The 12,364-nt window shown below is 51.9% G+C and overlaps 1 protein-coding gene across 1 annotated transcript in view; it reads left to right on the forward strand.

Moving 5' to 3' along the window:
* Window positions 1-12,364, forward strand: part of LOC307083076 (E3 ubiquitin-protein ligase SMURF2) — a 45,413-nt gene that overhangs the window by 19,461 nt on the left and 13,588 nt on the right. Inside the window, exons 2-11 of the mRNA XM_079746879.1 lie at window positions 261-299; window positions 1,065-1,173; window positions 5,666-5,799; window positions 8,000-8,065; window positions 8,272-8,356; window positions 8,535-8,618; window positions 8,924-9,132; window positions 11,017-11,101; window positions 11,335-11,493; window positions 12,029-12,088. Of these exons, the coding sequence (XP_079603005.1) occupies window positions 261-299; window positions 1,065-1,173; window positions 5,666-5,799; window positions 8,000-8,065; window positions 8,272-8,356; window positions 8,535-8,618; window positions 8,924-9,132; window positions 11,017-11,101; window positions 11,335-11,493; window positions 12,029-12,088 (1,030 nt within the window). The remainder of the gene's footprint in view (window positions 1-260; window positions 300-1,064; window positions 1,174-5,665; window positions 5,800-7,999; window positions 8,066-8,271; window positions 8,357-8,534; window positions 8,619-8,923; window positions 9,133-11,016; window positions 11,102-11,334; window positions 11,494-12,028; window positions 12,089-12,364) is intronic.

A 12,364-nucleotide genomic window follows, 5' to 3' on the forward strand; every position in this document is an offset into this window, starting at 1 on the left:
TTTAATAATAGTACTAAGCATCGTGTAACACCTTATCTTAGCAGTCTCTGTTGAATACGGGGAATGGGTTAACCCAATGATTGTTGCTTGGGACTTGGTTCTATGAACATCCTTACTGTACCCACAGTGATATATTGTTGTTTGTAATTTCTTCTGACTAATGTTCTTATTGTGAGTTGCTCTGGATAAAAGCGTCTGATGAATGCCCTGAATTTAACCGTTAATGTATACCGACGTCTGTGTTCTCCTCTCTCTTTCAGTGCTCTGCGCCAAAAACCTGGTGAAGAAAGACTTCTTCCGTAAGTAACCTTGTCTGCTCTGCATGTTCTGATGTCTTTATGACTCTAGACTGAGGTCAGCTGGTGCTGAGGAAGGGGTCAGCCCTCAGTGGGGAACCAGGGAAGTCTGGGTCACTGAGCATGCTCGCCCCTCAGTGACCTCTGACCTGGCTCATCCTGTGAGGTGACCCGTGCTGGGTGATGTTTGGGTCTGTTTGGATCTGGGCTGTCATGGTAAGTCAGCATCACCACCCCCACCACCATCCAGGTGGTTGCCATGGTGCCCATTCCTTCCATTCTCAGCGTTCCAGAGCAAACAGTCAGCCAGTCTGGCTGGCTGCTGTCTCTCCCCACATGTGTGCTATTAGCTGACCGGTCAGGGGCGGGTCGTCTGCACAGAGCTTAGAGCTTATGAGTAGCTTATCAGCAGGAACACATCGCTGTCTGTGTTAAACAATGCTCCCTGGTCACATGTCATTAACCCGGGGAGCCCGTCTGTCCAGTTTGTCTAGGTGTGTCTGTAGTTCTGTCTGGTTGGTTGGTTGGTTGGTTGGTTGGTTGGTTGGTTGGTTGGTTGGTTGGTTGGTTGGTTGGTTGGTTGGTTGGTTGTTTGTTTGTTTGCGCGTGTCTGTTTGTTTGTGTTTGTTGTTGGGTTGTGTTAGTGAGTGTCTGTTTGTTTGTGAATGTTGTTGGGTTGTGTTAGTTAGTGTCTGTCTGTATGTTAAGAGTGTTGCCTGGTGTGTTGGGTTGTCCCTAGGGTGTCTCTGAAGGTCTGTGTGTCTCCAGGTCTCCCGGACCCCTTCTCCAAGGTGGTGGTGGATGGGTCGGGCCAGTGCCACTCCACCGACACCGTCAGGAACACCCTGGACCCCAAATGGAACCAGCACTATGACCTGTGAGTCCCCCCCTCCGAGTCTACTGCAGCGCTTCAGGCAGACAGCTACTGCAGCCGCACTGTGTTCACAGACAGACAGACAGACAGACAGACAGACAGACAGACAGACAGACAGACAGACAGACAGACAGACAGACAGACAGACAGACAGACAGACAGACAGACAGACAGACAGACAGACAGACAGACAGACAGACAGACAGACAGACAGACAGACAGACAGACAGACAGACAGACAGACAGACAGACAGACAGACAGACAGACAGACAGACAGACAGACAGACAGACAGACAGACAGACAGACAGACAGACAGACAGACAGACAGACAGACAGACAGACAGACAGACAGACAGACAGACAGACAGACAGACAGACAGACAGACAGACAGACAGACAGACAGACAGACAGACAGACAGACAGACAGACAGACAGACAGACAGACAGACAGACAGACAGACAGACAGACAGACAGACAGACAGACAGACAGACAGACAGACAGACAGACAGACAGACAGACAGACAGACAGACAGACAGACAGACAGACAGACAGACAGACAGACAGACAGACAGACAGACAGACAGACAGACAGACAGACAGACAGACAGACAGACAGACAGACAGACAGACAGACAGACAGACAGACAGACAGACAGACAGACAGACAGACAGACAGACAGACAGACAGACAGACAGACAGACAGACAGACAGACAGACAGACAGACAGACAGACAGACAGACAGACAGACAGACAGACAGACAGACAGACAGACAGACAGACAGACAGACAGACAGACAGACAGACAGACAGACAGACAGACAATGCTAACGCACCAGACAGACAGACAGACAGACAATGCTAACGCACCAGACAGACAGACAGACAGACAGACAGACAGACAATGCTAACGCACCAGACAGACAGACAGACAGACAATGCTAACGCACCAGACAGACAGACAGACAGACAGACAGACAGACAATGCTAACGCACCAGACAGACAGACAGACAGACAATGCTAACGCACCAGACAGACAGACAGACAGACAATGCTAACGCACCAGACAGACAGACAGACAGACAGACAGACAGACAGACAGACAATGCTAACGCACCAGACAGACAGACAGACAGACAGACAATGCTAACGCACCAGACAGACAGACAGACAGACAGACAATGCTAACGCACCAGACAGACAGACAGACAGACAGACAGACAGACAGACAATGCTAACGCACCAGACAGACAGACAGACAGACAGACAGACAGACAGACAATGCTAACGCACCAGACAGACAGACAGACAGACAGACAGACAGACAGACAATGCTAACGCACCAGACAGACAGACAGACAGACAGACAGACAGACCATGCTAACGCACCAGACAGACAGACAATTCATGCTTATTTTCTAAACATGCTAATACATGAGAGACGGACAGATTATGCTAACACCCTACCCTACACACACATGTACACAGACCATTGTAACAGGCTATGTAGCTAGCCCCTTCCGTCGTGCTAACCTGTTGTGATGACATAACGTCAAAAAATGGCCACCGGGACGGAACGGACGACGCCAAGACAGCGGGGGGAACGTCTTGGGCGGAGCACTGGAGCACCAGGACGTTCCCACAGATGGTGTCTCCGGCGGGGGGGGGGGGGGGAGGGAAGGAAGGAGGGAGGGAGAGAGAGAGAGAGAGAGAGAGAGAGAGAGAGAGATTCCAGTACTTTTCCAGCACCCCCCCCCAGCAGGAATAGGAAGAGAGTGTCTCTCGATTTGTTTGGTTGCCACGAATACAACTGCCACTCTATGGGTGGGTTTTAAACTTTTAACTTCACCTGATGACACATACACGCGTAAGCGCGCACGCACACACACCCGAGCTGTCACATGACCATCTTACATCACACAATCTCTGTGTGTGTGAGGAACATAAAGTCTTTGGCCCTGATCCGGTCTTCTCATTCTGCTCGTTGGCCTCTGGAGCGGCCGACTGGCCAATGAATTATGCTTGTTGCACAATGTGGTCAAAACGTGGATGTGTCAAGGATGGCTGACGTCTCTCCTCTCTCGAACCCTCTCATCCTCTGTCTGCTCCTCTCCCCTTCTCTCCTCCCTGCTCCTCTCCTCCCTGCTCCTCTCGTCTCCTCCTCCTCTCCTCCCTGCTCCTCTCCTCTTCTTTTTCCCTCTCTTCTCCCCCAGCATCCCCCCACTGCTCCTTTAACTTCTCTCCTCTCCTCACCTCTCCTCCTCCCTCCCCCACTCCTTCTGCCCCCTCCCAGAGAAACAGAGACTTCAAACCTTCCTAGTTCCGGTGTAATCTGAGTGATTTAATTAACACCCGTCCCCTCCTTACCGTTCAGAGCCCAGAGTGGGTCTCACCTAGACTGGGTAGCCCTGCCCATCTTGCCAGCGATTTGAGTTCGCCCTGCACAAAGGTCAGGAGAAGAGCAATACATTTCTTTCTGCTTCCGATATGTTTTTTGTGGGAGCCAATCACAAAGCTTGCTTTTCCCCTTGGCGCTCTATTGGCTGGTTTAACACAATGACAACAGGGAAGTGATGGCAAGCAGCCAATCGCGTTCAGAGTCAGTTGAACTAGGCTCGTTGATCACGCCTCTTGTGCTGAAGAAAATGACGGCTTCTTCCCCAGACCAACGTGCAAACTACGATTGAGCTTGACTTGCTAGACTAGGTCTCACATGGTCTGTCCTCCAGGTGAGACCCACTCTGGTCTCTGAAGGATGTGAAGGTCCTGGCGGTTCCCAGCCGTCTCACCACCCGTCCCCTGGCCGCCTCATAGATAAGGCTGATAAGGCTGGAGCGGTTGACAGCGCTTCACGTCTCCGCCCTCCAGGCGGGATGGCGGTTAATGAGCCGTCTGGTGAGAGACGACGGGACCGCAGGTCCAGCAGAGCAGAACCTCTGGGTGACGCAGCTCGGTGGTGAGGAGGAGGTCTCTGTCTGGTCAGAGGTCTGCAGGTCAGGGTCTTAATGACCGAGCAACATGTCTGACGACCCAGGGGGTCTCAGACAGGGGGGCTACATTCAACCTATCTATCTACTTTCTCCGTATACAAACCCCTGTTTTTAGATTGCTAAAGGCTGCCTCCTCAAGGTTTTCCAGGCGTTTATGTGCGTGCTTTATGGCTTTCAGACGCTATTAAAAGCCTGTATCCAGACTAATGAGCTGCATGGCTGTGAGTCAGCTCTGGTTTAGTAGGGCTGTGATTGTAATGCTTCCTTTCCCATTCTTCTAAATGGACCTTATGTGTGTTCTTTGTTACTCCTAGCTGCATCTAGCTACTCATATAGGCTCATAGGTGGACCTAGATCATCCTAGCTTATCCTAGCCTCTTCTAGTGGCTGCTAGCCGCTCTGAGATGCTTTGCCGGCAGCTTGTAGCCACTAGCCGCTCTGAGACTCTCCCAGCCCAGAAGCCTCTTGGCCCGGAATCAAACAGTCTGGGCCACAGAGGAGAACACAGAGGAGGTGATCACAGAGGAGGAGGAGAACACAGGGGAGCCTCTCTTATAGAGGGAGAGGCTGGGGCCGCTCAGGGAGGACAGGAGGAGGAGGAGGAGGAACATGTGAAGGAGACGATCAGGGAGTGGAGGATGAATAAATCTGAGTGCTGAATCAGTGTCTGTGTGTCTGTCCCTTGCGCCTGGCTCTCGTTGTCTCCTCCCCACACCTGCATGCTGGGAATCCACTCCTGGGGAGAAGCCACTTCCTGCTCTGGGGCTGTTTGTGAGGGCCTGCAGCTCTTCCCTCTGTAGTCATAAAGAGCCTCTTGAGTTTCACTCTGAGTCCGTGTTCTTCCAGGTTCCTCCTCCATGTGAAGCTGATCTATAACAGCATGTAGAGCAACAGGATGGACAACATCCCAGTATCAGTCAGGCTCTGACCACCTCATCAACCAGAGCTGGTTCTCTTTGTCTCCCGAAACGAGCCAGAGGAGGTGACTCCGCCCCTTAAAGGTTGTTTCTGTGATTCTAGGCCGAAACATAAATGATCACATTCGTCTTATCTTTCCTCAAGATCCGCTAGCTGCCCGCCCCATAAGCAGGCCGTCAAAAACCTGCGTCTCTGTAGGCATCCTGAGCTCCGAGATCGTACACAAAAACAAATGGTACAACCAACCACTCAAAACCAAAATGAATAGTATTCTAACCAATCAGCGACAAGGGGTGGGTGTTGTGGGGTTTTGCGCTGTGTTCATGATAGTTTTTACTGGATGCATGAAACACGGAAGGGAGGGGCGAGCTGGCTCTGTTTGTTTGGGATCTCGCTTCAAATACCAACGGTAGTGACGTCACCCAACATCGCTGATACAACCTTTTATGTGGTTGGTTTGCGTCCCAGGCCCTTTGGCGCCTCCACACAGACTTTGTATTACAACATGGTCGGAACCCAGAGGACCTATGATCCGGATGACATATGACCCATGTGACCTATGCTCTAACCCCTGTCTCCAGGTACATCGGTAAGGCGGACTCCATCACCATTAGTGTGTGGAACCACAAGAAGATCCACAAGAAGCAGGGGGCGGGCTTCCTGGGCTGCGTGCGGCTGCTGTCCAATGCCATCAACCGCCTCAAGGACACGGGCTGTAAGGACACACACACACACACACACACACACACACACACACTAGTGCAGGGAGAGGGCCGCTTGGTGGGAGAACCACCATCTCTCTTTCCTTTTTTCTCTATTTGATTTCTTCCTCTCTGTTTTGCTCCCATCTCCCCACACACTTACTTACAGACAGACTGACACACACGCAGACAGACTTGATAGATCTCTCCAGAGTCTCCAGACTTTGGCAGGACGCATTGTCCGTGTTCAGAGGGAGTGTGTGTGTGTGTCTCTGTGTGTGTGTGCATGGTGGGAGATACCACCAGATCAGTTAGAATATATACCGAGCCCTCTTTGGTGGACCCCCCCCCCCCCCCCCGTTTCCTAGAAGCCTCTGTCTGAACGCTGCAGGAAACCAGAGAGCCTCGCCCAGCTGCAGGAGGTAGACGGCTCTCCCTCTCCCCTCTGCCTCACCCCTGCCGCCCCCCTGTCCCGGCTCTCCCCCGGTCTGGCCCGCTGTCAGATCCCAGGAGACTCTGTCTGGTCCCTGTCTACAGACGAGGCAGGCGGAAGGTCTAGAGGGTCCATGTGGTCTCTCCCTCCTGGACTGGCAGACTGGTCTCTAGGGTCTGTGTGGTCTCTCCCTCCTGGACTGGCAGACTGGTCTCTAGGGTCCGTGTGGTCTCTCCCTCCTGGACTGGCAGACTGGTCTCTAGGGTCCGTGTGGTCTCTCCCTCCTGGACTGGCAGACTGGTCTCTAGGGTCCGTGTGGTCTCTCCCTCCTGGACTTTGTTGGCAGACAGGTTGTTTGTTTGTGGGTTTTTGAGGTGCACGTGGACAGCTGTGGCGGTCGTGTCCTCTCCTCCAGTTCCTGTGTGTGTGTGCTGCCTGCGTGTGCGGTTGTTTAGCTGCCTGTTTAGTCTAGACATGCATCCTGGGTTGCTGTCTCTCAGCCAGACACCGGACCCTATGATGGTGGAATCAGTCTGCAGGAAAACCCCTTTACACTGACCTCTCTGTCAGTCTCTCTCTCTCTCTCTCTCTCTCTCTCTCTCTCTCTCTCTCTCTCTCTCTCTCTCTCTCTCTCTCTCTCTCTCTCTCTCTCTCTCTCTCTGTCTCTCCCTCTGGCTCTGTCACTGACCTCTGGCTCTCTCTTTTGTCTGTCTCTTTTTGCCGATCATTCTGGCACTCTCTCTGTCTGTCTTTCTTTATTTGTCTCCATTTCTATTAAACCACATCTCTCTATCACTTTCTTTCCTTCTGTAACTCTTTGTTTATATCTTTTTTTCTCTATTTTCTCTTCTATTCCATGTTGTTCTCTGTTGTGTTCCTATCTCCACACACACACACACACACACACACACACACACACACACACACACACACACACACACACACACACACACACACACATTGTTTTACACTCAATTACACAGGAACTTCACACACACGCAGCCAGACTTGGTATATCTCTCCAGAGTCTCCAGACTTTGGCAGGACGCTGTGTCCGTGTTCAGAGGGAGCGGCTGTGTGTGTGTGTGTGTGTGTGTGTGTGTGTGTGTGTGTGTGTGTGACCTCTCCGCTGAACCCTCGTCTCAGACAGAGCTCTTTATGAACCATGGTGCTCCACATCGCGCGGCACAACATCTGCTCCACGCACACACCACAGAGGAAGAAGGCTTTATAAGGAAATACTCAATACACTGATTTGTATTTAAACTACAAAAGTTTCCAAACAGTAACTGTTATATTATGTTATATTGGACACGTTTTTGTCATGCCAATGAATTCATTTAATTAATTTGACAGATGGGTGAGGGAGACATTCGAGAGAAGTTTACCTCTCTCTCCTTCTCCCATTTCTCATCTATGTTCTCTCTCTCTTGCCCTCGCCCCCTTTCTATCTCTCTCGCTCGCTCTCTGTCTCCCTCTCACCCTCTCTCCTGACATTGTCTCTCTCTCTCTCTCTCGCCCTCTCTCCTGACATTGTCTCTCTCTCTCCCTCTCACCCTCTCTCATGACATTCTCTCTCTCTCTCTCTCTCTCTCTCTCTCTCTCTCTCTCTCTCTCTCTCTCTCTCTCTCTCTCTCTCTCTCTCTCTCTCTCTCTCTCTCTTGTCCTCTCTCCTGACATTGTCTCTCTCTCTCTCTCTCTTGTCCTCTCTCCTGACATTGTCTCTCTCTCTCTCTCGCGCCCTCTCTCCTGACATTGTCTCTCCCTCTCTGGCCCTCCAGACCAGAGGCTGGACCTGAACAAGCTGAGCCCCAGCGACAGTGACACGGTGCGGGGACAGATAGTGGGTGAGTAGGGGGCAGCACCAGTCTATCAGTGGGAACAAACCACCTTCTGGGTGGGCACTGCCTCTTGTGATGTCATTAGTGGGTTGATTTTGAAAGGGCAGGTAATGATAGAATATAATGAAAGATATCACTTTATGAATGAACCATTGCATCAACATAGTATTTGGTGTGTGTGTGTGTGTGTGTGTGTGTGTGTGTGTGTCCAGTGAGCCTCCAGTCCCGGGACAGGATTGGCAGCGGGGGGCCGGTGGTGGACTGCAGCCAGCTGTTTGACAACGACCTGCCAGACGGGTGAGTATCTGGTTCTCATCAGTGACCTCGTGACCTCAGCTGGCTGAGAGGACAGAAGGGGAGTGAAACTCACTCCCCTTCTTTGTGTGTGTGTGTGGGGGGGTCTGTGTCTGTGGCTCTGTGTGTGTGTGTGTGTCTGTGACTCTGTGTGTGTGTGTGTGTGTGTGTGTGTTTCCAGCTGGGAGGAGAGGAGGACGGCGTCCGGGCGGATCCAGTACCTGAACCACATCACACGGACCACCCAGTGGGAGCGCCCCACCAGGTGAGCCCCCAACCCCCCCCCCCCCCCTCCTCACACCCAGTGGGAGCACCCCACCAGGTGAGCCCTCCCACCCTATCCCTGCCCCCCTCTGTTGGGTGGGTTAAGGTTAGAGACTGTAGGTGATAGGTTAGTGATGGTGACCACACCCCAGGCTCGTTAGAGGCTGTAAGGTGATAGGTTAGTGATGGTGACCCCACCCCCAGGATCGTTAGAGGCCGTATATGATTGGCTGCTGACGGTGACCCCGCCCCAAGGGTCGTTAGCGTCCGTAGTTGATTTGTTGCTAACGGGGACCCCGCCCCCAGGCCGGCCTCAGAGTACTCCAGCCCGGGCCGGCCCCTCAGCTGCATCGTGGATGAGAACACGCCCATCAGCGCCAACGGGGCCACGCCCACCGCCGTGGCACCGCCCACAGAGCAGCGTGCCCAGGAGAGGCGAGTCCGGTCGCAGCGCCACCGTAACTACATGAGCAGGACCCACCTGCACGCCCCCCCCGACCTGCCCGAGGGATACGGTACACGCACGCACGCACACGCTCACAAGAACATGCACTGCACACACACTGCATAGTCACAAACATGCACTCATGCGCACTCACACACATGCACTCACACCACATACCCACACACACACACACACAAAGGCATGCGCTCATGCGCACACACATACAGACACGTTATTTACACACACACACGTACTTGCACATACACACACGTGCATTCCATGCGAACAAAGAGAAACTCACAGGCAAGCATTCATGCAAACACACAAACACACACTCCTACGATATACATATACACACATAGGGGTGTAACGGTACACTGAAGTCACGGTTCGGTTCATACCTCAGTTCAGACATCACGGTTCGGTATGAGTTTGGTACAATGAAGGGAAAAGAAAGAAGAAAAATGCAAAGTACCCCACATCACCTCCAGGCTCCATCCGTAACTTGTAAACAAAATAAGACAATCAGTTATAAAACTGAAAATGCCTTATTTATGAAAGTGCAAAGTACACAGAATTGGCTTATTTCCACCGGAGGGTGCGCGTCGGTTCGGTGCGGCTTGGTGGAGTAGTGAAGGTGCAGCTCGGGACAGCTCAGTTACGGCTCGCGTTCCCACCGCCGACAGTACCCATATGGGGGTGGGGGTGAAGGTGCGGCCGTTGTCCAGAAATACCTGGCGGATAATGTTTTTGTTTGTTAATATCCCCCTGTCTCACGGAAGTGCGATTCTGTTGACCAATCAACGGACGGCGTGTGTAGTTCGAAATTGCCGGCACCCTTTCAGGCATCTCAGTACCCCAACGGAGGAGTACAGCGAGACGAATAGGCTCAATAAGACTCAGTCCGGGTCACACCCACTTTCGGCGGTGGAAACACGATCCTTGCTGCACCTTAGCGAACTGAACCAATGCGCACCCTCCGGTGGAAACGCGCCATTATTTGTCCCTGAAGAACTCGCATATCTAACATTTGTTCCGCATTACATTAATTAATTTGCACACCAGTTTTATTGAATTTTATACTGTGTATTCTCCGTGTAAATCACTGCACCAAACCGTGACGTCCGTAACGATTCGGTTCAATACGAATACATGTATCGTTACACCCTTAATACACACACATACAGAGAGACACACGTTAAACACGCACGCAGACAAACCCTCAGACACACACAGGCAGACACACACAGGCAGACACACATATGCAGACACACATACGCAGACACACAGCTCCAGGGAGTTCTTGTTTATCTGACTTCATGTCTCAGACATGATTAACAGACTCTGATTAACAGACTCCAACCACACTGGTCATCGGTCTGCCTATCTGACTGTCTGCCTATCTGACTGTCTGCCTATCTGACTGTCTGCCTCACGGTCCGTCTCTGTTATTCTCTGGCACGTCCTGTTATGTTCTGTGTCCTTCGTCTATATCTGTGTAGGTAACTCTCTGTCTCTCTGTCTGTCTACATCTATGTCTGTATCTCTCTCTGTCTCTCGCTCTGTCTGTCTTTCTGTGTCTACATCTGTGTCGGTATCTCTCTCGGTCTGTTTGTCTATATCTGTGTCGGTACCTCTCTCTTTGTCTGTCTGTCTGTCTGTATGTATGTCTGTCTACAACTGTGTCGGTATCGCTCTCTAAGTCTCACTGTCTCCTTCTGATTGGTGATTATTGATCTCCACAGACTCTCTCTCTCCCTCACCTTTTTGTGTCTCTTTTCTATCATCCAGTCACACGTGTGTTGCCTCATGCCTCTCCTCTCTGATTGGCTGTTCTCTCTGATAAGCTACCCTCCCATGTTGGCTCTTTTGATTGGTTGTTGAAGTCCCTATTTAGATGGGCTCCCTCTCTGATTGGCTGTCCCCTAACAAGCTTGTCGTTGGTGTGTTACAGAGCAGCGGACCACGCAGCAGGGACAGGTGTACTTCCTCCACACGCAGACAGGGGTCAGCACCTGGCACGATCCCCGGGTCCCCAGGTACACACATAGACACACACACACGCGCACACAAACTGACTGACCACCAAAGCTTTTCACATCAGGCTGCAGTTCCGGCTCCTCGTCATTCTTCGGTGCTTCAGTGTTTTTTTTTGTGTTAAATATGTTTGGATCCAACTTAATCTGGAATGTATGATATGTGATGAAGATTCATATTCTACCTGATAACCTCCTCCCTTTCTCCCTCTTTCCCTCCCCCCCCTCACCCACAGGGACCTGAGTAACGTGAACTGTGAGGAGCTGGGTCCGCTGCCCCCTGGCTGGGAGATCCGGAACACGGCCACGGGCCGGGTCTACTTTGTGGACCACAACAACCGAACCACGCAGTTCACTGACCCGCGCCTCTCCGCCAACCTGCACCTCGTCCTCAAGTGAGCCCCGCCCACAAACCAGAGCCAATCCTCTGGAGTCTGACAGCAGACCAGCTTACATATGGGTTCACCTACATGCAGGTCATTCAGCAGACCCTTTTATCCAGAGCCACTTACAATAAGTAAATCTGTCAAAAGAAAGAGAAACAACAATAAATCACTGTCGGTACAGTGAGGATGATCATAGAACCAAGTGCCAAGCACTAACAATCACTAGGTTAACCCATTCCCCATAGACAACAGAGATAGCTAAGATAGGATGCTACACCATGCTAAGTACTAATTTTTTTTAGTGGCAGGACGTACAGCATAAAATTAGTGAGTAAGAGTGGTGTGGGGGGTTAAGTGTTATGCAGAGTCCGGGTGAACTCTGAACAGGTGAGTCTTGAGTCTCTTGCGGGAGCTGGTGAGGGACACTGTGGTCCTGAAGCCGGCAGGGAGCTCCCCCCCCCCCGCGGGTCTCTCCTGGAGGTCCTCTGGTGTAATGTAGAGTCTGGACCTGGTGAATCTGACGGTCTCCCTTTGTGCCCCCCAGCCCCGAGCCCTGTCCCAGTCCCAATGGCTCCCGAGGGAGCATCGAGACCCAGAACATCAGGTGGGACACACACACACACACACACACACACACACACACACACACACACACACACACACACACACACACACACACACACACACACACACACACACACACACACACACACACACACACACACACACACACACACACACACACACACACACCCACACCCACCCCAGTCTGAGGTCCACAGCAGTGGGCGATGGTTCAGTGTTATGAAGAGAGAGGCCTCTGCCCTGTTGATCCACCCTCTAGCCTACCCTCTGCCTCCCCTCCTCTCTCCCCCTCAAC

The sequence above is a fragment of the Pollachius pollachius genome (genome assembly GCF_949987615.1).
Source record: "Pollachius pollachius genome assembly, chromosome: 11".
NCBI lineage: Eukaryota > Metazoa > Chordata > Actinopteri > Gadiformes > Gadidae > Pollachius > Pollachius pollachius.